Source organism: Cervus canadensis, chromosome 8, assembly GCF_019320065.1.
Source record: "Cervus canadensis isolate Bull #8, Minnesota chromosome 8, ASM1932006v1, whole genome shotgun sequence".
Lineage (NCBI taxonomy): Eukaryota > Metazoa > Chordata > Mammalia > Artiodactyla > Cervidae > Cervus > Cervus canadensis.
This window is the reverse complement of record NC_057393.1, coordinates 20,351,740-20,377,641: the sequence shown is the minus strand read 5'-3', so window position 1 is coordinate 20,377,641 and position 25,902 is coordinate 20,351,740. Positions and strand designations below refer to the sequence as shown.

General features: G+C 48.7%; 1 protein-coding gene across 1 annotated transcript; it reads left to right on the top strand.

The window, feature by feature from the left end:
• The first annotated feature begins 12,366 nt into the window (after window positions 1-12,366).
• Window positions 12,367-25,177, top strand: DUSP5 (dual specificity phosphatase 5). The gene is made up of 4 exons (XM_043476812.1): window positions 12,367-12,953; window positions 17,565-17,713; window positions 20,729-20,948; window positions 23,673-25,177. The coding sequence occupies exons 1-4, from the start codon at window positions 12,575-12,577 to the stop codon at window positions 24,077-24,079; spliced, it is 1,155 nt and encodes a 384-aa protein (XP_043332747.1). The 5' UTR covers window positions 12,367-12,574; the 3' UTR covers window positions 24,080-25,177.
• Window positions 25,178-25,902: the final 725 nt, after the last annotated feature.

Below are 25,902 nucleotides of genomic sequence, written 5' to 3'. Positions count from 1 at the left end.
TAGGATCCTTAAGGATTATGCCCATAACTCATTGCTGAGCTTCCAGGCATAGTCACTGTGCTAGATGCCAACCTCATGACAGTAGTTCATTTGATCTGCACAACACTATCATGTAGGTCTCACTGCCCCCACCTGACAGATGAGAAACTGATACTCAGAGAAGTTGTTAACTTACCCAGGATCACACAGATAGTCAGAGTCAGCCCTGTGTTTTTCTCCCTAAGGCCTCAGAGAATCGCCAGAGAAGGTTGGAGCTGATTGAAACTCTGGGCCCTGATTTCATGTAAATGAAGCACACAGCCCAGAGCCCTAACGCAGTTGGCTGCCGGCCACACAGCAGGTGTAAGGAACTGGCTGAGGTTCCGGTTTTTCAAACTCTATTTGTTATAAAAGACCTCCAGGGAAGTTGGTAGAAGTGAATGGAATGGAGTCAGTCCTACATCCTGGTAGCCCAGAGGCATTGGAATAACTGACTTCCTGAAGAGGATTTGCCCACAGCCAAACAGAATGAAGCTGCATGTCAATATGAATCCAGGGCAGGAGGGATCCTAATCTATAACTTCCCCCAGAGAAACAAGCCCTACTCCTGCCAAGGGGGGTCAGCTGATAGAACTGCCCCGAGGGTAAGTGTCGGGATATTATTACTGGAAACCAAAGACTGCAGAGAAACTCATCCTTCAAATAGAACTGCTCACTCCAGCCAGTCATTTTTACCAACAGGGATTGTCCTCAAATCTGGAACCCCTAATTAAATCCCTCTAACTCCAATCTGCCCGAGCCACCTAGAAGTACTTTCCCCCCTAGTTTATTCTTTTCTGCTAAAAACAAACAAACCACCCTCTGTCCAAAAGGGTCTAGATTAGGATGGCCCTCAATAGGAAATACAGATAAGAAAAAGTATGCCAAATCTGTACCATGAAATGTTCTAAGACCCCTCCCCTCCCCACAAAAGAATAAAGGACATCTGAAAGATGTTAAGATCACTGAGACCTACTGGTAAATGGAAAAAAAAAAAAATGTTGCAAAATGATAAGCAGAATTGTTGCTTAGTAGCCAAGTCGTGTCTGACTCTTGCAGCCCCCTGGACTGTAACTCACCAGACTCCTCTGTCCATGGGATTTCCCAAGCAAGAATACTGGAGTGGGTTGCCATTTCCTATTCCAGGGTATCTTCCCGACCCAGAGTCTCCTGCATTGCAGGTGAATTTTTTACTGCTGAGCCACTGGGGAAGCCCTGATAAGCAAAATGAGTAACTGAAAATATGGAAAAGATACAAAAAGCATATCATACCTACATAAGGAAAAATTTGGAAAATACAGAAAGTAGGGAGGAATCACCCCCCCCCCCCAGACCTCCCACCCCCAAAAAAGAACCATTGTTAATATTTGATATATTGCTGTCAGGTCTCCTGGCTAGAAGCGGTCATGTTACATCAGGCAGTGGTCAGCACACACTCGAGTGTGACCACAGCTCCAATCCCAGTTCTTCCACCTCTCCCTGAGAGAGCCTCATGCCACGAAACTGTTCCATGAAAGTCATTCCACCCCCCTGGAGTGGTTGTATTTATTAAATGAGGCCAAATATGGAAAGCTTGAATGCCTAGGAAACAGCACTCAATAAACGCAGCCACTGTTACTATTTGTAACGGGCCATTTCCCTCAACATTGTAACATAACTGATTTTGAATGTTCAGAATCTTTGAAAACATCCCATGTAATGGCTGTTGGATATGCCGATTTCTTCACTAGTCTCTTGATTTCTTCACTATTTTCTTATGAGAAATGTTTTGGCTGCTTCCATTTTTACCTTCGTATAAATAGCTCTGTGATGAACACTGTTGTGAATATAGCTTTACCTCCCCCGTGTTTTGGAGATTTTAGTTAAGATCATTTCCCAGAAGTGGAATCACTAGGTCAAAGGGTAATCACCATTTTTAGACTTTATAGGCACAGGACCTGATTGCACAAAGCAGGCGTTATTTCCTAGACCTAACCTCCTTATCGTTCCCAAAGTCTTCCTGCCCCCGACTGGGATGGCCTCCTTCTCCCTGGAGAGGACACCTGGCCGCCTCCACCTGCCATTCCTGCCTCCTCCTCCCTTGTTCCTCCTGCAGTGGCGGAGCCTTTTCAACTCTGCCTGTGTAAATCCTCTATGGTTTCAGTTCTTACTTCTCCCTTCTCCCTGACCCACCCTAATGGCTGGCCTTCTGGATATACCAGCCCCTTGAATCTGTAATCAAACCTAGCCTGATTCAAGGACCCTCTTTCCCTTTCAAGATGTGGATTTGGGTCCATAACAACCAGACAATAAGCCCCTGAGGTCAGGAATAAAGTCCTGGGCTCTTCTTCCTTCCCCTCTCAGCCTCAGAATGAGCCCTAAAGTGCCAGGACCTGAGTTCCCATTTCAAGTATTCACTGAGTAAAAATGTCTTACTAGGGTCAGCTGTGGGTCAGGCTGGGCACTATGGCTACAGGGTCCTTAAGAGCTGGCTCGTCGATCAAGGCGAGAAAAGAAAATGTCAATAATCAAGAGTAACCATGAAGGTCGGGGATTCTGATACAGGTTCATAACAGAGGAAGGGAGGGTGTCAGGTTAACCTGGGCTCTGCCCAAGGTGTGAAACTTGTTGAATGTCTTGCTGTGTGGCCCTGGACCGAGTCACTTAACCTCTCTGAACCTGGATGCCCCTATCTGCATCAGGCTTTCTTCACTGGGATGCAATGAGGTTAAATTGGTTATTCAGGTGAACATACTTAGCAGGTACTCAATAAATGTTTGCTCATGGTGAGGGCTTAATGCGGACTCATGGGTTAATAAAGGGGTTGCACTGGCAGGCTGCTTACAGCCTTGGAACTCAAGCATCTCTGTTCTTCTCGTTTAGGAACTAGGTTGCTGGATGCCCATTTCTTCCACTGAGGGGCAAGTTTCTTGTAGGTTCTGGCCCCCTGGTTTCCAGCCTGGAGTCTGGAGGGATATGAAGAAGGGCTGGAGTCTGCTGCATGTGATATATGCTTGCAAGGAGCTTGCTCGTGAATTACCTTCGCCTCCAGTGCAGTGAAGCAGTGGGATGGAATGTTGAAATGCCTCCTTTTATATCCATTTTCTGAGCACGCAGCAAGCCTGCTCCCGTTCAGGCTGCAAATCATCGCCCCGCCTCCCTGCTCCCCCTGCCAAGCAGACAACACCTTGCATGAGGCCCAAGGAACAGAGGCTTCCGGGGGTGATGTCACTCAGAGCTCAAGGAATGCCAAGCTGGGCTCTCCAGTTATTCATCCTCCCTGCAATCAAGGCAGGCTCAGAGCAGACCCATCCCTGCGACACATGTGGCTCAAGGTTACGGCCAAGGTCAAGCCTGTTATGTGTCCTTTAGTGGTGGGGGTGTGCAGAGATTACTGGCCTCAAGTTTGGACTTAAAGCTGAGAGAATTCTTAGACGCCATCTAATTCAGTCACCCTTCCCTTTGCAGAGGGGTATTTGGAGGCTCAGAAACGTCAAGAGATCTGGCCAAACTCACTTCACACAGCTATGGCAGAGGTCATAAAACTAGGGCTTACTTTTTTCAAACTCACAGTTAAAAGAACTCTCATCATCCTCTGCTCTATCTGGGCTTCTCTTTTGGCTCAGACGGTAAAGAATCTGCCTGCGATGACAGAGACATGGGCTCGATCCCTGGGTCAAAAAGATCCCCCTGGAGAAGGGAATGACTACCCACTCCAGTATTCTTGCCTGGAGAATTCCATAGACAGAGGAGCCTGGAGGGCTACAGTCCATGGGGTTGCAAAGAGTCAGACCCGACTGAGCGACTTTCACTTTCATTTTTTTTCCTGCTCTATCTGGGGTTACCTCTCAACACCCCACCCCACCCCCCACCCCGCGTGCCATATACACCAATCACTATAATATTGACATCTATTGCATAAGTCCCTGAAGGAAGCACTGGGCTAAATGTTTAGGGTGTATTGTCTAATTTAAGCCTTTCAAAACCTCTAGGAGTTAAGTACAGTAACTCCTTGATATTCCAAGTGTGGGCTGTGGCCGGCAGCATCAGTATCACCTGGGAGCTGGTTGGAAATGAAGAATCTCCAGTCCTAGGAGGAGAATTTGCATTTCAATAGGCTCCCAGGCGACTGAACAACAGGTGATCTTATGCACAATCAAGTTTGAGAAGCACTGCCATAACTCTTCCCACTTTAAACAGGAAATGGAGCTTTGGGGCAGGGAAGGTGTGTGTGTGTTCAGGATGGGGTGGGGGTGGGGTTAGGAGTGACTCCCACAAAGTCCCACAGGAGGTCAGGTGCGGAGCGCTGGTAGAACCTTGGGCACTGCTCTTGCTCTGAAGTCTGTATGTTTTAGGAATGTTTTTCCACTAGTTCTAGCCCAGAGGAGGTAGGATACCAGGCCCCACCTTCCCCAGGAGCAAGGAAGTTACTGATAAAAGGAATAGCCCAAGCATTTTACAAGGTACTTGCACTTCTATTATTTTGTTTCTGCTTTACAACTTCTTAATTATCCCAACTTTACTCAAGAAGCAGCTGTAGCTTGGAAGAGTTTAAGCCATTTGTACAAGGCTACACTGCTGGCCACTTCCAGAGTCTGGGCTCGACACCAGTCTCCTTTATTCCAGAACCCAATCACTGTTTCTCCATGCACAAGTTGGCATCCTGGTGGCAGGAGAGGAGACTGTAGGTGGTATACAGATGAGAGTTTCCCATCTGAATTGTCATAGATTTTAATTTCTACTACAAAAAAAATTGAATTAGGTTATTAAACCTCAGGGACGACAATTTAAGACAAAATGTGGGCTGGTTTTTTTTTGCTTATTGTTTTTAATGAGTCTCTGTAAAGTCGATTTCAGGATGATAGAGGAGGTGTCACAATACATTGTGAAGTCCATGAAGGTGGTAAAAGACTGGAGTCTGGAAATCATCTTCAGGAACCACATTGAGAGGGAAGGGGGAGAAACCAGCAGCCAGAGATCTCTACCCAGAGGCTGTGGGCTTTTCACTTATATGTGGTTTTCTCCCCACAGTTTCCCATCTTCTTGCCCCCAGGGTCTTAGTATAGAGCATTTATGATGCTCACCTAAGGGTAAACACTCCCCATTTAAAAAAAAATAATAATAGTAAGTTTTACCAGTTATCTATCTTTCCAGCCAGAATCTTCATGGCAAAGCTGGAGAGACCACAAACTTGCTCCTTCTAACATCCTCTCACCTCCAACCCACTTCCTGTAGTTTCAAGAATGTACCCCCTCCCCACTCATTTAGACCAGACTTGAAATGCTGCAAGGGGGAGGCTGGGAGTGGGAAGTAAAAATCCCCCTCCCATTCCTTCAGATGGGACGACAGAGGAATTGATGGTTGAATGGCATCCCCGACTCGATGGACATGAGTTTGAGCAAGCTTCGGGAATTGATGACGGACTGGGACGCCTGGGGTGCTGCAGTCCATGGGGTTGCAGAGTCGGACATGACTGAGTGACTCAACTGAACTGAACTGAACTGATTCCTTCAGAAATAGTCTGTGGCTCCCCAATGGAGAGGACGACCCGCATCTTTGCTTTCAAGTATTGGCACTCTTCCATCTCTTCCTTTCTCTATCCATGTCCAGGGACCTTAATGGGTACTCTTTTTCAGTTGGACCTTTGATTTTGAGTAAATGAACATTCTCTGTTGCACCCCTGTTTCATTCAGGGATCACAAGTAAAGAGTTCTGGCAAATAAATGAAAAGTCTTCCAGGAATCCGGAAAACAGTTATGTAAGGAACAAGGACTATTATCTTAGAAAAGATAAGGTGGGGAAGGGACAAGATGACCATCTTCAAATATTTCAGAGAGTCTAGATTTACACAATATTTCTCCAGACCTGGAAGCAAAGAGTAGGAGATACGGGAAAGTTGGCTTCAGTTCTTTGTCCTTAGAAAGTAAAGTCGCTCAGTCCTGTCTGGTTCTTTGTGACCCCATGGACTGTAGCCTACCACACTCCTCCATTCATGGGATTTTCCAGGCAAGAGTACTGGAGTGGGTTGCCATTTCCTTCTCCAGGGGATCTTCCCAACCCAGGGATCAAACCTGGTCTCCCGCATTGCAGGCAGACGCTTTACAGTCTGAGCCACCAGGAAAGCCCTCTCTTTGTTCTTGGCCCTCTCTCTTTGTCCTTGACCAACTGTAAAATTGGGGCAATAGTACTTCATCATAGGGTGGCTGTGAGGATTTAGTGACATGCTTAGGACATACCTGGCATCTCATAAAAACCCCAGGATATGCTTGTTTCCTTTTTTGGCCTCATTCAAAAATGCCTCATGAGGCAGTAAGCTCCCTCTCTGGAAAATTTCAAAATAGAATTACAATTCCTTACTGCCAAGATTCTGTGCTTCCGTGCTGCCCGTGACTTTTCATAAAGAAAAATACTGGTTCACACGGAGCCTTCACCATGCTCCAGGCACGCAGAGAAGAGCTTTTCATAGGTACTCCATTTAATCTTCTCATCAGCCCTCGGAGGTAGGTACTATTATTATCTCCCCCCAATCCACTTTTTTTTTTTTTTTTCCAGATGAGAGAACTGTGCCTTAGAGAAGTGAAGAAACTTGCCCAAGGTCACACAATCAGTAAGCAGCTGACCAGGGGCTTAACTGTCACACTCCAAAGTCCTTGCTCTTAGAACTAGAAGAGTTATTTACCCCTCTCCCAGACTCACCTGCTCTAATGCTCCTGGCTTTATTGATCTCTCTTCTACAAAGTTTCTTCGGGTCTCAATATCAAAACCATCCAATTTAGCACTTATTAACTGAATGGCTTCTTGTCACTTCTAGTTTACTGTAAGTTGGTCTGGAGATTTTTACTCTTAAAATATCCCCTCGAACTCAGTAAGCCTTGAGAACAAGTTCAAGGGCTTCCAATAATTCTTTCACTGCCAGCTGAATTAAACAGCAAGTACCCCTCTTCCTCCCTGCCATGCCTATTCCCATCTTATTTTTCCTGCACCATTAAAAAGTCTTTTCTTGGCTGGAACAAATATTACAGCCTGTTCAACTAGTTAATGTTTACTGAGTTCTTAACATGCACCAGGCATTCTAAGTAGCCATCCGTTCTAAGTAACTTAACCCACTGAATCCTGATAGTAACTTATGAGCTAAGTCCTATTTTCATTCCCATTTTACAGAGGAGGAAACAGTGTACCAGTGTATCGGGATTTGGCTGAGTAAATGCTTTGCTGATGGATATTATTATTATTAGCAACAACAACCATACAAATACCTTATGCTTACATCATGCTATAGCTTTATGTACATTATGTCATTGTCACTCACCATGTACAGATAGACGCCAATGCCTCTACTTTATAGAAGAGGAAACCATGACAGGAAACAAAGGGTGAGTGATTCTAAACAGTCACACACAAGTGCCTATACCCTGAAGTGACCTTTGTATTCACTCCACTCCAAGGTCCTGGGGGTGAGGGAGACGGGAGGGCCATAGGGAGAAAAAACACCTACACACACAGAAGGCGCTCTACAAATATTAAAGAAACAACAAAAGCTGGTCATAGCAGAGGCTGAACAAAAATCCAGCTCTTTGACTCCTAGTCCAGTGCTCTTTCCTTTTTGCCAAGATGGTGTGAAGCAAGTCTTGGGTCCAGACCCAATAGCAGTCTTGAAGAAACCAGAGAAAGTAGTACTCTTAAAGGAAAAAAAACATCATTTTCACATCTCTGCTTTTCCCACATTTTCAATAATGAGCATGTGCTACTTTCATGATGAGAAACAAAAAAGTCAATGAAGTGAGGTGGCAAAATGCATCCACTGGAGGGCTGGGGCTGCTAGTGGACCCTTGGGTTGTCTTCAGAATGACTCTGGGCCCCTGCCCTGATATTCTGGGGTACCCTCTGATCCACCCCTACAGGCCACCTGGCCCCACTTTATGGGCAAAGGAAGGCAGCAGGGGCAGACATAGGTGTTCCCAGGTCTGTGAAACTTCCTAACACTGGAAGCTGAAAACTGTGTGTGCACTTTTCCAAGGAACAGGCCTACACTTTTTAGAAAGGGGCACTATGACCCTCCACCAGGTAATAACATCAGATCACAATAATGAATCAGGGCCTGAGGGCTAAAATGACGGGTCAAAGGAGGGACAAGAAACACAAAAATTTTCTTGCCCAGCTCTGAGTAGAACTGGCATCGGAGAGAGAATGACAGATAGAGCAAGGTCTTGTCTCATATACTCATGATAATGTAAATTCTGCTTTTTTTCCTGAAACTCCGCCCGCACCCCCCCCCCCCCACCTCCCCGCCAGTTACTCCCATTCCCAAGCAGTGGTGAGGCTGGGGGTGGGGAGGAGTCAGACATCCTCCCCTTCCGAATTTTACTTCCTGATCCTAGGACCTGTGGGTCCACAGCTTCCTGTCTTGTCTCCTGATCCAGGGTGTAAGGCCCTTATTTATGTTGTGGCCAACTTTTTCCCCTGCATGCCTACTAAGAAGCCTGTTGCTTTCAAGTCTCAGCAAGCACCAGATTTCATTCCGCCAAAACTGTGTGAGCTCCTGCCATGTGCTGGGTGTTATGATGGGGTCACTGATAGTGGGAAAAGTCCTGAGTGTGGCCTGGGAGCCTTCAGACTAACAGCAGGACAGATAACACTCCTGTGACGGGCTGGGGGAGGGGCAAACTGCAAGAGCGTGAGAACCCCCAGGAGGGCAACTGATAAACAGGCTGGCGGATCAAGGGGTCACTTCTTGGAGGTGAAACCATAGCTCTGGAGCTGGTGTGTGAAGGTGGAGAAGGATTCCTAACAAAGGAGAGAGGGAGGCACTCAAGTCCTATAGGAAAGAGTGGAGGCAGCAAAATGCTGGGCAGGTTTAGGAAACAGGCAGTTCTGTGTGACTGGAGGCAGGAGCTGGGAAAGGGGGACGGAAGGAGAGAAACAAGGCTGGAGGTGGGTGATGACCAGTTGGTTAGAACATGGATCTTGGTGTTCCACTAAGGAATCTAGATTTTTATCAGACAGTGCGTAGGTGTCACTGAAGGTTTCTGAGCAGAGAAGGTGGGCTCTGTGCTCTGATCTAAGCTTTGAAAGATCACATTGCAGAGGACAAGAGAGCAAGGGGAGAACCTCAAGATTGGGAAACAGGGTGCTACTGTAGGGCCCAGTGGCAGGGCTAAAGGGGCCCTTTAGCTTATACTGTGGATGGCATCACTGACTCAATGGACATGAGTTTGAACAAACTCCGGGAGATGGTGAAGGACAGGGAAGCCTGGCGTGCTGCAGTCCACAGGGTCGCAAAGAGTCAGACACGACTTAGAGACTGAACAACAACAAATGGGAGGCACCAGCTACATAACTCATAGGACCCGGTACCAAAGGAAAAGTCAGGGCTCCTTGTCCGAAAATTATTAAGAGTGTCAACAGAGTGACAGCAAGCATTAAAGCAAGCACTGTGCCCTTCTAAGTACGGCCTTGTGCAGCTACACAGGTCACACACTCAGGAAGCTGGCCCTGGCCATGGGACTAGAAAGTGCAGGTGAGGAAGGAAATCTGAAAGGCAGAGTCCCGGGACTTGGTGAACTGTTGGGCATGGGAAGTGACAGATAAATCCGTTGACAGATGACCTTCCTGCACTGCTTGCCAGGTCACCCTACCACTATTCCCTTGGGTTGCCCACCATCAACTTCTACTTATTAATAATCTAAACTTCACCCCCAACTCCTGCTACATACCCAGACTTGTTCCTACAGGGTCCCTATCTAAAGGTGTCGCCATTCACTCAGTCACCTTCTACCCCTCTCTCCCTCATCCCAGCCCTTCCGGCAATTTACTTCCTAACTGTCTCTCCCATCTGTGTGGCCTCTTCAATTGCTGCTATCACTGCCAAGTTCCGGCTGGGGCCTTATCAGCTCAGGCCTGGATTACCCACAAAAGCCTCCTATCTGTCTCCCTGAGTCCAGTCTGGACCCCACCCCCACCCTCAAATAAAACATCCTTCCTCCACAGGACGACCTAAATGAGGTCCCCAAATGCTCACCTGACCAGGTCCCTGAGTAACATTCTCATCTGGGGCTGTTCCAGCCAAAGGCTAAGATCAAAGGCCTTACACAACACACAAGTCCTTCTGTCACCTGACCTGCTTAATCTTCGAATAAATACCAGAAATGCCTTAGTCTCTTACATACCGCCAGCACATACCATGCTGGGTTCTTATTGTTTTGTTTTGTGTTTTCCTTTACCTTCCCTGGTGGCTCCAACGGTAAAGAGTGTGCCTTCAATGTGAGAGACCTGGGTTTGATTCCTGGTTTCGGGAAGATTCCCTGGAGGAGGGAATGGTTACCCACTCCAGGATTCTTGCCTGGAGAATCTCACGGACAGAGGAGCCTGGTGGGCTACGGTCCATGGGGTTGCAAAGAGTCAGACACAACTGAATGGCTAACACTAAGCACTAAGCAACTAAGCAAGCAGTTACCTTTGCCTGGAACGCTTTCCACTCTCTCCCTCCACAGCCTGGCTCTCCTCGATTCATTCCTGTAAGCTCACCTCAGCTCTCTTCTGCTCTAGGTGGCCTTCTCCAGAGCGCCATCCTGCCCCATCTCATACACATGGGTGCTCTGTCACACTGACTATAGGTCTGTGGCTGGGCCGAGCCTCTTCTCTGAGCTGGGGGCAGTTGGAGCAGTCCTGATCACATTAGTGCCCAGCGACCAGTACAGAGCCTGGCCATGTGGGTGCTCCATACATGTGTGGTCGTAGGTTGAAATGTCTGGAGGTAAATAGTTCTGGTGACAGTAGAGGAGGGGCAGACGGCAGGAAAGGCTGGCATGGATAACGGCAAAGAGAAAGAAAACCTTCCACACCTTCATTAAGACTCCACTGGCAAGGCGAGGACAGTCCCTCTGACTGAAGGCAGCTGAGACTCAGAGGCAATGACCAGCTAGCTGGTGTCTGGTGTGATTGCATTTGATTTCAGAATTCAATTTCTGCTTCCTTCTAAAAACGTTATTCCCCTTTGTAGCAAACAAGCCCCTCCCTATGGGAGGCAGCCTATTTTCCATCAGGCAGTCCCCTCTTCTCTCAGGCTCACAATAAAATGGTTAGTTCTGAGACTGAGGGGAGAACCCTGTTTCTCTAAGAGTGTCTCTGCAGCTACCGGGACACAGAACTGCCCTTCAATAAATACTTGCTGAATGGGTGAGTGTGTCCAGTTCCCCAAGACTTGGGATGGGAAGCCTAAAGCTGCTGGGGACTGGTGGGGGCAGACAGCCTGGGATTATACTTTATCCACAGATAATCCCCCAAATCCCAGAAGCCACCTGGACAGTTGGCTGGGCTGAGCTCCATCAACAGTGCATGCTGACGCTGCAGCTGAGTTCACCACAGATATTTTCTGGGTGACAGAAAATGGTTCCTCAAAAAACAACCATTCTAATTTTTTTTTCAGTGAAATTTTAGCTTTATTATTATTTTTTTATTTGGGGGGTATAGCCGATTAACAATGTTGTGGTAGTTTCAGGTGAGCAGCAAAGGAATTCAGCCATACATACACATGTATCCGTTCTTCCCCAAACGCCCCCCTCCCATCCAGGCTGTCACAAAACATTAAGTAGAGTTTCAAGTGCTGTACAATAGGTCCTTACAACCATTCTAATTTTTATCTGGGAGTGTGACAAAGAAAAGGACCATCGATCCTTTGAGGGCAGAATCCATTTGGGGAGATTAATCGCAGGCTCTTCTCTTCCTATTTTTACTTTCAGGTACTTTTATGGTGGAAAATTTCAAAATATAAAGAAAGTAGAGAAAACAGTATAATGAACCCCCAGGTACCCATAACCAAGCTCCAATGATTACCAATACAAGCTCAAACTTGAGTCATCAATAACCCAGACCTCGAAGCAAATTCCAGCTATCATCTCATTTCCCGCGTAAAGACTTCCGTAACGCCTGAAATCTGCTTCTGATTCATCTGGGGGCACGGCCGAGGGCGCCCCTAGCTCTGCCTACCGCACTGTCAGGCACGGCCCCCAGAAGGTCCAGAACCTACGTCTATGAAACTCAAAGCCTATGGTGCGACGCTAGCTCTGCCTCCTCCGCTTCCTCCTCTTCCCGCACAGCGTGGGTCACCTCGGCCTCCTGGCATTCCTGACAACCCACCGGCAGTCCACGGTGATGCGCAAGTGAGTGTCTGCGCGCAGCACCGCAGAGAACACAGCGAGGCGCCTTCCACTTCCTCTTTCTCGGGCTGACTAACCCTGGACGCCCGTCCCGCGCGTCCCGCCCCCTGGGGGCGTGACCGCAGCCCGAAGGGGCGGGGAAATACCCATATTCCGCCTTATATGGGCAGCCACGTCACAGGCCGCACACCCATTCACATAAAACGCTGCGCTGCCGGCGGAATCCCCGGCTTCTGCGGCAGCGAGTGGCCCGGCCGGGCGCCGAGCGTACGGGGCGGGAAAGAAGAGTTGAGCGTCCGCTCCGGCGCCGGGCTCGGTCGGCCGGCCGCAGCCCTGTGGGGTCGTCTTCCTGGGCCTCGCCGGCGGGCACCCTGGCTGTGGGCACCTGCGGCGCGCACGGCGCGGGGCCGCTGGGCGGGGGCATGAAGGTCACGTCGCTCGACGGGCGCCAGCTGCGCAAGATGCTTCGCAAGGAGGCGGCGGCGCGCTGTGTGGTGCTCGACTGCCGGCCCTACCTGGCCTTCGCCGCCTCGAGCGTGCGCGGCTCGCTGAACGTCAACCTCAACTCGGTGGTGTTGCGGCGGGCCCGCGGCGGCGCGGTGTCGGCGCGCTACGTGCTGCCCGACGAGGCGGCGCGCGCGCGGCTGCTGCAGGAGGGAGGCGGCGGCGTGGCTGCCGTGGTCGTGCTGGACCAGGGCAGCCGGCACTGGCAGAAGCTGCGCGAAGAGAGCGCCGCGCGCGTCGTGCTCACCTCACTGCTCGCTTGCCTGCCTGCCGGCCCGCGGGTCTACTTCCTCAAAGGTGAGCTGCGTCGGAGCCGCCGGTCCTCGGTCACCCCCCACCCACCCCGCGCCAGGACGGCCCCGGGCTCTGGGGTCCCCTGCTGGCGCCGGCGCCTTCCTCGATCCTGGCGCCGGGGAAGTTCTGCACCCTGGGGCTTGACGTGCGCCGGGAAGGCCACGGCCGGTGTCAGCGCTCGCAGTTTCTCCGTCCCCACCTGCGTTCCTCGAAAGCGTTTGACGGCCTGGCTGCCCGGGCAGGGGGTGGGGGGGTTGCCGCACGCTGCTGGGGGCGCTGCTTCTTAACAGTTGGGGAGCGCCCAGCACGAGCCGGGTTTCCCGGCGCCGGCTTCACGTCTTTCCCTGAGGCCGACGGTCTGGAGCCTTCCTGATGGACAGATCTGAAGGGATCCGCGGGTCGCCATCACCCCCCCATGAGCGTGGCGCCGCGGTGTCCCCTTTCCTCCCGCCTGGACAATTAACGTGTGTTAGGCTGTGTCTTCATCGACCCTTTTGCCTTTTTGACCCTGGTGAGTCCCTCCCCCCTCTTCCTTTTCATTCCATTTTATTGCTTTTTATTGTTCCTCGGCTTCCCCTTCTCCCCTCCCAGGCCTTTCTAGCTCCATTTGGAGCTGACAGTCTTTAGTCTTCCCACTCTTTTTCACCTCCTCTCTCCCGCCCCGAGATCATCCCCTGGACTGGTCGTGGGCCAGAGCTGGGGCACCTAACGCGGTCTCCGGGGGGCGGGCGGCAGGCTGGCTGGAGAGCCAGGACCTAGGAGAGGGTACACAGGGTGCTTGTGAAGGGGACTGCGGCGCATTGGGTTTGAGACCCTCCAGTAGCTGCTTCACCAGTCTGCACGTTACACCTGCTGGGGGATATGACTGGAGGTGGGTGGGTAATTTACTGTCAAATTCCAGAGTATTGATTTCTGGATCACTTCCTGTGATTGCTGCCGCCTTTTATTTGAGTCCGTTTTAACCTCAAGTGTATGGAAAGCTTAGCCTGTAGGGAAGAGACGACGAGGACTCAGCCCAACCAGCTCTGGGAGGTCGCCTTGAGATGTAACATAGCTGGGATTCAGAACTCAGGTGCGGTGAGCTGAGAACGTGAGGGCGCTGTTTTAGAATCGTGCAACGTGTGGAGTTTTACATTTTCCAGGCTGGGAGATTCCAGAGGTACAGGGGCAGCTCCCACCTCAATTAGCACCTCTTGCAGGCTGTCTGTCCCCAGTTGATTCCTGTTAGGGAAACACCAGAGGCAGAAGATCTTTCTCTTGCGCCCAGGAGATGGAGAGTGCCCTCTAAACTCTGCAGAGCTTTCACACAGGGCCCCTGATTTCTTTGTCTTCCCGATACCCTTTTTGGTCTCCTCTTCTTAGCCATGAGTACAGAAAAAGTTTCTGTCTCTCCAGCAGCATGAAAGATACCTTCCAGGAAACCCCAGGTAGGCAGCTCTGTAGACTCACATCTCAAGTAAAAATGTTTTTTAAAAAAGTTTTTTAATGAAAGTAACATGCTGTACAATGAAAAGTGGATCTTCCACACACCCTAGAACCCAGTTCCACCCCCCCAGAGGCAACAGTCAACTATTTCTTGTTCATCTTTAGATAAATCAATTTTCCATGAAAATTAAAATCTTTAAAAAATATTTAAAATAGAATATTTTGTATATCTTTTAAAAATAGAATGATTTTGTATATTTCCTGTTCCTGCCTCTTTCACCTAACTAGATCTTGAGAGACTTGTCCATATCAGAGCATACATGTCCTATTCACTTTTTAAACTCATCCCCTGATGATAGCCGGTAAGTAGATTGGTTCATGCCTTAGTATTTGAAGCAGTGTGGGAGAGGATATCTCTGTCCAAATGCTTTTGTGTGTGCACTATCTTTTAGTAAAATTACAAGAATCGCCAGGTCACAGTTTATGTCCATTTTAAATTTCAGTAGAAATTGCTTGATACTTAGCCTTACAACAATGCTGAACTTTTAAGTTGTTGCCAAAGAAAATAATTTCTTCACCTAACTCACGTCCAGATAGGAACTCAGGTTTTTGATCTAGTGGCATCTCAGACCATGGGGACAATGTCTTGTACACTTCTGTTAATGCCTTCTGCACACACGCACACACACAAACCCCACTAAAATGAATTGACCAAATGACATTGTCAGTGTGTATTTATAGACAGTGTCCGTCCTCTTTCTCTGCTCAACTCCCCTGGTATTGCGGTGGTGATCAAAAACAGAACCACTCTGAAGACAACTGAAGCAGCCAAGAGTTGCTACAGCTCTTGCATCTCAAGTAAGGCACCAGAGAGGAATGCTCCATCTCTCCACCCCTCTGGTGGGAGTGGGTGAAAGACAGAGACCGTCTAATCTGGAGGACTCCTGACCCCAACTTGAAGAGGCAGGACACTGTTTATCTGTCCCTCGTCACACTAAGACTCTTTGTCTGCCTGCCATATTTTGTCAACAGGCAGGCAGGACCCAGCCCACACCCGCACCTCCTGTCTGTCCTCCTAACAGCCAGCTCTTTTAAGTGCTCTATTTAAAGCCAAGAGATGGGGTGACCTGAAGGCTTTTCTTTCCCAAGCTTCATTCTGAAGTTTGAGAGGGCCTGGGCTGCTTTACTTCAGATTCCTGTCCCCTATCGCTCATTGTGTCTCCTAGAAACGCAAGTGTTGAGGCGCAGGAAGTGCTTTGCTTACTAGGGACACCTCTTCGGAGGAGGCCGAGGGTCCGTGCAGGGGGCAGAGGCAGTGGTGGTGAAGGAGGGGAAACTAAGCCGCAGATACCTCCAAACTTTCCACCTCTGCCCCCGTCCGGCATGACCTGTCATCATGACCGGGAAATTGGTCATTGTGGAGGTCCAGAAGCTCATCTGGGGAGGCCCGGGTGGCTGTTTGCTGCAGTGACCACAGGGGAGATTTGGGCATGCTTGGTGGGGGCGGGGGCCGTTCCAGCACAACGAGAGGAAGCAGTAATGGTGAGATGACTCATTCTAGGAATTGGCCGAAGCTTCTGAAAGAGAGCTGAGACTGCCGAGTAATCCATTAACCATTTGCCTATGGCAGGGGTTTTAAAAAGCCGCCATGTGCTCCACTGTGGGGCTATCACAGCACCAAAAGACAGAAGGAAAAAAGGGGGGCCCGTTGGGGAAAAAAATACATGGTCTCAGAATGCTTCTTTAACTGATGATTGAAGGAATTCCTTGGCAGTCTAATGGTTAGGACTGGGCACTTTCATTGCCAGGGCCCAGGTTCAATCCCTGGTCTGGGAACTTAAGTTCAGTTGAGTTCATTTCAGTTCAGTCGCTCAGTTGTGTCCGACTCTTTGCGACCCCATGAATTGCAGCACGCCAGGCCTCCCTGTCCATCACCAACTCCCGGAGTTTAGTCAGACTCATGTCCATCGAGTTGGTGATGCCATCCAGCCATCTCATCCTCTGTCATCCCCTTCTCCTCCTGCCCCCAATCCCTCCAGATCCTGAAAGTCACAGAGTGTGGCAAAAAAATAAATAGTGTTTTGACCCCAATTCTCTGGAAAAAGAAGCAGGTTTTCTGGAGGCTCTAGGAAATGCCGTAGGTCCCTTTGGAGTGGAAGCAGAGGGTTTCCCCACACAAGGCTGGCCTGTTCACCCAGCATTCTCAGGCTTCAGGGCCAATTTTTTTGTTCAGTTCTTCCCCACTTCCTGCACGGGCCCAAGAATTCACATACTCAAGTTTCTCTGATTTGGCCAGAGTAGTTCTTACCTTAAGTGATCCAATTGGAGAAGTTTAAATGTAGTTAGGATTTTTATAGAATCATACCTTGAGGTAGTTGACTTATCAGTTTGAGGGTGTGTATGCACACACAAGGGCGTGTGTAGCTGGGGAGAAAGTTCAGGAGGGGAGGGTAGTAAGGAGATAAAGGGAGAGTAGGTGGCCATCAAGGGGAAAGCAACGGGGGTTGGGGGTGGAGATAAGAATTAAGTTCAGAAGGCCTCATTCCTCTAGTTTGGCTTAGAAGGTAATTAACTAGATTGATTACACTGGACCTGTGGAGAGGACTGTCATCAGTGTTCTTAGCACCTTGGGAAGGAGAAAGGGCAGGGCTGTTTTATGGCCCTGAGGTTAAAACCTCATGTAAGCCCCCATTCCCTTATAGAGGGTGTTTCATCTATAATCCTGTTTAGAGCTGATTGGCTATGGATGAAACAGACCAGTTTAGGAGCTTCTTTCAAAAATTAATGAAATTCTGCACAATCACACCTGAATTTTAGATAAATGTGAGAAAATGGCTTTTGTTGTCTGGAGGGGTTTGGTTAATATTTGCCAGATGTCAGATATATTTCCTTTCACAGTTTAAGCTTCTTCTGATAGACATAAAAAGTTAATCATTGCCTTTGAACTGTAGCTTTTTAGGAGAGAAAGAGTGAGTGTGTGTGTGTCTGTGGAGCCCATTTCTATTCTAAAACTATTACTTGTTTTGGCTCAGTTTTTTTTATAAGACCAGAATGTATAGTAACTTAATACCTTTTTTTAGTATTCCACTCTCAGGGTATTGATCAATTCTAGGCATTTTCTGACAGACTGAAGAAAAAAAAAACAATCAATGCTTATATCTCTCTTGCTTTTTTATTTTTGTCTTTTAGGGGGATATGAGACTTTCTACTCAGAATATCCTGAGTGTTGCGTGGATGTAAAACCCATTTCACAAGAGAAGGTTGAAACTGAGAGAGCCCTCATCAGCCAGTGTGGGAAATCAGTGCTCAACATCAGCTACAGGCCGGCCTATGACCAGGTACGTGGTGTGGAAGCGCCATCCGGGCCCCTGGCTCTGTTGCTTGCACAGCACCCTGGCTCTCCCTCTCCCCGATCACTAACGTTGGTTGGTTCTTCTGCGGATCAGGGAGCTGGCAGAGGCCTCTAGCTTTAGAGAACCTCTGTTGCTTGCCAACTCAAGTTTCCATCCAAGAGTACATGGGCTTCCTTCCAGCAAATAAGCTGTCAAGAGCGAACACGCTTCAGGATGCTCGATGGCTTCTGGAGAAAAGGGGAAGTGAAAGATGTATTATTGTTAGCTGGCCTGGGAGGTGCAGAGAAGCGTCGAAATAGCAGTTTAGGTTTCCCTGAAGACGTTTTCAGAGCTGACATTCAGGCTTCCTGTGTTGGTCTTCTGTGTAATTGTTCATGCTCTGCAGTTTCTGCAAACCAGCCTGGTACCTGTAAAGACATGTCTTGGTATTTTTAACTGAAGGAGGAAGATTGGAAGAGGGTTGTAGAGAAACTACTGTTTGGATGGTTATGCAGCCTCCTTTAGGGGCTTCTGATGCTTATAATTCCATAAATTCTGAAGACAGATCAAGAGACACTAGAGGATTTCATGTGTCTACAAACGTGTGGGTTTTTTCCGTTCCTAGAATTGTACTTTTTGGCAACCCACTAAAGGCAAAAAAAAAAAGTGGACGGCTCAGCCAGGGGGTTACCTATGATGCAGGAGGATGGGGGGGAAAGCAAGCAAGGACCCAGATCTGCACAGATCTCTGCACAGAGACCAGAGAGCAAAACCCACTTTCCCATTTTACAGAGGGAAAAACTGTCACAGCTGGTGGGTGGTTGATTTTTGCCAAGAATCCTGCAGCTCGGTTCATGGCAACACTAAGTTCAGAACTCCCTTCTCTTCATCCCTTGCTCTGGTCCTTTTCAGGACCCTGTTCTGTTTGCCACTTGCTTTCTTTGGAAGAGGGTCATTCTAGTGGTTACCTGACTTGGTAGGAGGAACTTTTTAGGTTCTTCACACAAAATAAGAACATATTCAAATCATAAGAAGGAAGACTTCTAGATGCTGCTGCCTAAGATGCCAGCTGCCTGCCATGAGCAGAGCTCTGCCCCTGGGGATAGACTTCCAAGTTTAGCCAGGTGGCTTTGGTCAGGAAACCTATTCGCTTGGCAAGGTGCCAAGGTTATTATTTTGTTTGTTTTCTTTGTTAAAATTACAGAGTATGATGAACCCTGGGTTTTCAAGCCGCGGGCATCCGGCTTAGCTGGATTTCCATTTGCGTTTGTTTGTTTGGGTGGTGTTTTCCCCCCTCCCTTTCTCAGAAAGTGAAAGAGAAACGAGAATTTGCAGGATGTTGTGAAAGCACAACAGCCCTTTGGCCAAGCAAGACCCGGGGGAGGCCCTGAAGTGTCTCCAAGACTCATCTGGGGAAGCCCCTAGTGTTACTTCTTAGAAGTGCTTCTGCCTTGAGAAAAGCTGGGGGAGGTCATGTTAACCTTTGAGGTTTCTAAAGGCCTTTGGTTTCTTCCTCTTGAGTCTAAGAAGAAGATTCAAAAAAGGAAAGAAATATGGTTTCAGGGGTGTTGGTTGGGCTAAGCTCCAGGAGAAACTGAGTAAGATCCCAGGTCTGGTGTGGCAGCATTTTCCAATCTCTAAAGAGAGGGAGACATCTATGTAGTTGCATCTTAAGTGTTAAGCCCAGGGGCCAGCTAACAAAAGTACTGGTTATTACTATTACTACCGTTTGTAAAATCTCTTTCAGTTTCTTTCAAGTGGTCAAACTGGCCTTTGCCTTAAACACCCGACATCACAGGAAAGGAAAAGCAGACACCCATGTAGGGTTTTCAGAGAATTGCCGCCTTCTACCGGCCCTCATCCCATGCCCCTTTCCCTATCACGGGTCTGGCAGAGAGTTTCCATTCCACTCTTATTCCAGGATAGGAAATGGAAACACAGGAAACGGATGGATGATATGAGAAAGGCTGCCAAAGACACAGCCACCATCACCCCAGCTCTGTTTTGTCCTGCATATCTCCAAGGGTTCCCATTGTTCCAACTATGGAACGATAGCTTTTCTGGCCACTCTGAAAATGCTGAGACTGCCAGAGTTTGATTAGCCAGCAGTTCTTTTTAGCTTTGCGTCAGGGTAGATGGTCTCTGGTTCTTTGGATCCTTTGTAACTAGAAACCTCAGGTATAGGTTGTCTCCCAAAAGAGTAAGGATGTAAGCATCTCTCAGCAAAACTCAGCTCTACTAAAGATCAGGCCTGGGACTTCCCCGATGGTCCACTGGTTAAGACTCCACACCTCTACTGCAGGGGGCATGGGTTTGATCCCTGGTCAGGGAACTAAGATCCTGTATCCCACATTCTGAGCAGCACAGCCAAGAAAAAATACAACAAAAAAAGGCCAAGCCTCTGCTCATGGCCTAACAACTTTTCCTTATCTGAGGATTTCGGATAGATAGTGGTTATTTTCACTTCTGAGACGTATACTTTTTGGGATGGTGGGAGGGCACACTTTGATGTTGCTGAGATCCAAATGCCTCTTAGCATCAACAGTGTCCTAGGTTTGATGAAACACATTACATCCAAGGTCAAGATTGTAAAGGAAGGGGCTCACCTTGTTGGACCCTTTTCCATTTTATCTAGAAGGAAATCAAGGTTGCCCCCAAGGTTCAGGCCTTGGCCTGGCACTCATGGGGCAGCTAGAACTTCAACATGGTCTTCTCAAGTCTTCCATCACTCCACCCTGCTTCTCATCCTTGTCAGTCTAGAAGGGCTGCCGACATTTCCTGCCACCTCAATATATAAGGAAATGAAAATCTCAGCTGTGTGAGATTTGCTGTCCCTGAGTCCCAAGGCAGTGACGTAGGGTAGAGAGTTTACCAGGACAGAGGCTCTACCCAAACTCTTGGTTAAACTGCCCTGGTTCTCAACTCTTTCTACCTGGAAACCAGAGAGGGAACCTCCCACCTGAAAACCCCAAAGAGCAAGCTGATCAATATTCCCTGGTTGTCCTTTGCCCCTGCTTCCAGGGCGGCCCAGTTGAAATCCTTCCGTTCCTTTACCTTGGAAGTGCCTACCACGCATCCAAGTGCGAGTTCCTTGCCAACCTGCACATCACAGCCCTGCTCAACGTCTCCCGGCGGACCTCCGAGGCCTGCACGACGCACCTACACTACAAATGGATCCCCGTGGAAGACAGCCATGCGGCTGACATCAGCTCCCACTTTCAAGAAGCAATTGACTTCATTGGTAGGTGCCGCTGTCCTCAGTTATTTAGGGGGGTGTGTTCTTGGATTTTGATGTGCTGATGGAGGTCACCCCATCGCTGAGAAGAAAAGCATCTTGTTTGTGCAACCACCACAAGTGGGAGCCAAGAAGAGATTCACCTACCAGAACGACAGAGGGGAGGATTTAAGTTGCTGTTTAATAGGAGCATTAATTTGCAGGGTAAATGTATTAGTTAATATCATCTTAAGGCAGTACTCACTACCGCTCTGTTAGGGTTTCTGGCTGGGTGGGAAGCAGAGTGCGTTCATGAGTGATGCTCCATGCCAGGGACGCAGGAGAGGGAAAGAACCACGCAGACTGTACTTCTACGTAGATTGGGATATTTTTAAAAGCAAACAGAAGGATCGAGAGAGCATTACTTACGCACTGAACCCCCGGGGCCCCAGCAGCTTTCCAAGGTTTTTGGCAAACTGCTTTGGGGGCAATTTGTTTTGCATTTTCAGCTCATTTTGGATTAACGGTAACACTCGACTCAAGCTCCGTGCTTTATGCACAGAGAAGTTGGCATCTTTTTGCATCCTTTGTATGTTCCGTAAGGTAGTTATCACTTACTCCATTGTGTAGGCCTGGGAACCTCTGGTCCCTCTGCCTAGAAAGGGCTTTTGGGCCTTGGGATTTCAGCTTCTCAGAGTAGACTGGACTGCTCTCTCGTTTGACATCTTTTTCTCCCATCCGTCTCCCTTGGGGACTAGGCTGGACACCGCTCCCTACTCCTGTGGACTTGCTTCCCTTTGCAGAGTCCTTTTTCCTCTTTAACGTGCACAGCTGTTGAAGCTGTCTTCCTGCTTCTGGCTGTGAGGGGATGTTGGAGGGGAAAGGCTGGTGTTGAGTGTAGCAGTGATTTCTTAGTGCAGGGAGCCATTAAAGGGCCCCCCTCTTCTGCCACGTGGTGGGCCCTCTGCTCATCACACACAATTTCTGCTCCATGGAAATCCACCAAGAAACTCACCGCGAGCAAAAGGCTGAGCCTGCCCTCCCTGGCCCCTGAGCCTCTGGGCTGAGACGGTTCCTCTGGAGCCTCCGAGGGGCAGCCAAAACGATGGGCTCAGGGTGGGAAATCCTTGACTTGTTCTCCCTGTCCCTGGGAATGCCTTGCCCTTCTCAGCCTGTTATTTAATTACCTAGATAGCTTCTCGGTGAGGTCATGAAACAGCCCCCATCACTTCTCAGAAGCCTCCCTCCCCATCCGGTTGTGCACTGTGTCTGTTGTGTACACAACCACACAAACCTACAGCATTCTGAAGGCACAGGGGCTGCTTTTCCCCAGGCCCCTCCTCTGCTGAGGGAGGGAGGGACTGAGGCCAAACCGCGCTCGCACTGACCCCTTCCAAGGGCCACATGGAAGGCGAGCCCCGAGGGGTGGAATGGAATCCAGAAGCAATGTACTGTAGGCTCTTTGGCTTCTGGGATTTGGCTCTGGGCCAACTAAAAGCTGGATGACAAGGAGGCCAGTGGAGGAGCAGAAGAAAATTGTGGAGTCACGACCCTGTAATCCTAGGAACTTGGAGTCCCCTTTGAACTAGTTTACAAGAACTTTTTTTTTTCTTTTGAGTCAGAGACTATATTGGGGGCACCTCTAAGGAGCTATCCTGGGGCATCCTTTGAGATTTTCATTCTGGAAACTCAAGGGATCCTTCCTGACTGCTCAGAAACCTGATCGTTTAGATCTTAGAGATGCATCTGCAAACCTTTTAAACATGAGGAAGGAGGTGGGTAAGGGGGCTGACTTTTTATTGGCCTTTCAAAATCTTAAATGTTTTTGCATTCGGTGGCCTGACATAGTGCCAGGTATGTCTAACTTCCTGTGATGTAATTGTTTCCTCACTAGCAAGAGGGAATTGGAAAGACTTTTTTGTGGTTTTTATTTGATATGTATGTATGTTTAACCTTTTACCCCTGCCCATTTTTAACAGTTAGAGCTCTTTTTGGGGTAGGAGTAGAACAGAAAAGGAGGGCACCCCCTCGCTTTGTCATATTGAGCTAAACCATGCTAACTGACGGTGGTAGCTTTATAGCAGCAACTCCCATTGTTGTGCAAGATGGAGTTTGCCAAAGCCATTTATATCCTCCGTCTCGTAAGCGTCACTTAGCCAAGGCTATAATTAGCGGCTGCACACTATTTATTGTATGTTTCATTGGTGGGAACCCTGGGGGCTGAGCCAAGCCTCCCGCCCTGGCACAGCCAAGCAAGGAGCCCGGGGAGGCTGGAAGGCCTCTCCCAGGATGGGGACTAGGTCATCACCATTAGAATCAGACCCTGAGAGACAGAAATTGCTTTTCCAAGTCAATCTTTGAGCCTCTCAGAAAAATGTGAATGTGCAATAAAAACTTGCAGGCAGTTTGAAAGATTTTCCCAAAGCCTTCCTGACACCCGTTTGTGGAACCCAAGTTAAGATGGCATCCCCAGGAAGGGGTTACTCCAGGTCGAGAGCCTCTCCAGTGGCAGAATCTGGGCAAGTGCCCTGACAAACTAAGGTTTGTGAAGGTCCTACAGAGGGATGGACATCAGTGGGACTCCAAGGTCTGTCCTCACCAGTGGGGATTAAAGATTAGCAGAAGCCTAGTGTGGGACCACTGCTGTTGAGCAGACATAATGAGACTTGATAACTCGGTCACTTTTTTTTAAACCCAATTGCTTTTGAGTCCCCATCCCAACTCAGTCCCACTGTCTCTTCTTTCTTCCAGACTGTGTCAGGGAAAAGGGAGGCAAGGTTCTGGTTCACTGTGAGGCTGGGATCTCCCGCTCGCCCACCATCTGCATGGCTTACCTCATGAAGACCAAGCAGTTCCACCTGAAGGATGCCTTTGATTACATCAAGCAGAGGAGGAGTGTGGTCTCGCCCAACTTTGGCTTCATGGGCCAGCTCTTACAATATGAGTCTGAGATCCTGCCTTCCACGCCCACCCCCCAGGCTCCCTCCTGCCAAGGAGAGGCCGCTGGCCCTTCGCTCCTCGCCCACTTGCAGACCCTGAGCCCTGACGTGCAGGCTTCCTATTGCACGTTCCCTACCTCGGTGCTGGCCCCGGTGCCCACCCACTCGACAGCCTCAGAGCTCAGCCGGAGCCCCCTGGCCACAGCCACATCCTGCTAAACCCGAGCTGGGGGAGCCAGCCCAGCCCCAAGAACAACTGTGATTTTGTATTTTGACTCGTGGACATTTCATACCTGTGCAATACTGAAGACCTCACCCTGTCCTGCTGTCCTGGTGGGACAGTGAAGGGGTCACTAGGTTTGCAGACAAACTTCAGACTGACCTCGGGACTGAAGGAAGGCCAAGCCATCATGAGAGCACAGTGTGTGCTGACTACTGAACTTCCAGACCCCTGCCCTCAGGACTGCCCAATCTTTGCACCTCAGAATTCGCCTTTTCATTTCAAGCATAAGGCAATAAATACCTGCAGCAACATGGGAGAAAGCAGTTGCTAGACCAGGAGAAAAGGCAGTCATGAAGCCAATTCATTTTGAAGGAAGCACAATTTCCACCCTTTTTTTTTTTTTTTAATTTTGGCAGTCTCTGTATCTGTCTCTGTTGCTTCAGGGCATAAGCTGATCACCACCTAGTCAGGAAAGTAACCCTGCAGGGTTTTAGGGACATGATGTATATGCCAATTTGAACCCTCGGATGCTTTTGAGACTCCATTTCAGATCAGGTGGAGTCAGTTGGGTGAAGTAGTGAGATGGGAACACTTCCGGTTTCCTTCCCACTGTGGGTTCTTCCCTGACTTTGGACTTGGGCATGATTCTTATTCATACTTGAACCTTTCTTGTTGCACCTCTCCTCAAAGCAACTCTTGTGTCATTTGAAAAGAGTTCTTTAGACCATAGACCAAAAATCACCCATTTGAGGTAGTGGCAGTGGGTGCCACAAGAGAGAAAGGGTACCCACTTCCTGGGTCAGTGGCATTGAAATGGTCGTCACCCCAGCTTGCTGTCTTTATATGTGCTTGTCTCGTCTCTGGTTGGTGACACTTGTGTTCTTCCCTGCCCCTGGGGGTTGTCTTCAAGCTGTTGACTTCTGGGATTTGCAGATTTCTCAATGTGGTACTACTTTTTTTTGTCTGTAGGTTATTTCTCCAGGGGAAAAGGCAATAATTTCCTAAAATCCATATGAATGTGAAGAAAAGCAGTATGTTACTGGTCATTGCCGTCATTTTTTTTTTATAGTGCAAAATAAAAATAGTAAAAAGAACAAAAGTGCTTCTTCATGTTGATGAGTTCAGGCTGGGATACCTTGAGGTGGGGACCCAGCCTACTTTTCTGGGCTCTATCCAAATGAACTCTTAAGGTGATGGTGGTGAGTGTGCCGTTGCAGGCATGAGGCTGTCTACTCAATGCTTTCCAGTTGGGAGCCTTCCCTAAGCTCGCTCCCAAGAGAATTCCTTAGACCCAGGCCATGTGGGGAGGTGGTCAGAGCATCTGTCCACCCTGAGCTCGTCACTCCCTTAAGTCTCAGGTAAAGAGTTCAACTTGAATCTCAGCTTCTTCATCCATGAAATGAGTGAACTAAGCTAGATGGTCCCAAAAGTTCCTCAGAACTTGAGACCCTTGATTGCAGCAAACCTGAGTGGCAAGCTTGTGGTTAGCCTTCTCCCCGGTACCTGTGTATGGCAGACTCTCAGAAAAGTATGGAAAAATGACCGAGGGACAAATAAGCAAACAAAGTGAGGGTTTGCTTTAAATGCTTGTTCTTCTTTTTCACCCTTGGGATTAATTCTTACAGATAATTCCCTGAGGAGTTCCTAAGTAAATCCTTCCATGAGTGGGTTTAAATCCAAGGCTGAATCAGCTTGCCTTCTGAGTAATGTCCTCTGTGTGGTGGAGGAGGGAAGGGACAGTGTTTGCTTATCCCCATGGCTTATGTCTCTGCTCCAGCCTACTCTTGGGGACTGTTTCCTAATCATGAGGAACAGAAAA

What these genes read in the sequence shown, in the direction of transcription:
- DUSP5 (XM_043476812.1), top strand. Translation starts at nt 12,575, where the DNA reads ATGAAGGTCACGTCGCTCGACGGGCGCCAGCTGCGCAAGATGCTTCGC. An exon ending in ACAGGCCGGCCTATGACCAG is followed by an intron (nt 17,714 to 20,728) that starts GTACGTGGTGTG and finishes CCCTGCTTCCAG; the next exon opens with GGCGGCCCAGTTGAAATCCT. An exon ending in AGAAGCAATTGACTTCATTG is followed by an intron (nt 20,949 to 23,672) that starts GTAGGTGCCGCT and finishes TCTTTCTTCCAG; the next exon opens with ACTGTGTCAGGGAAAAGGGA.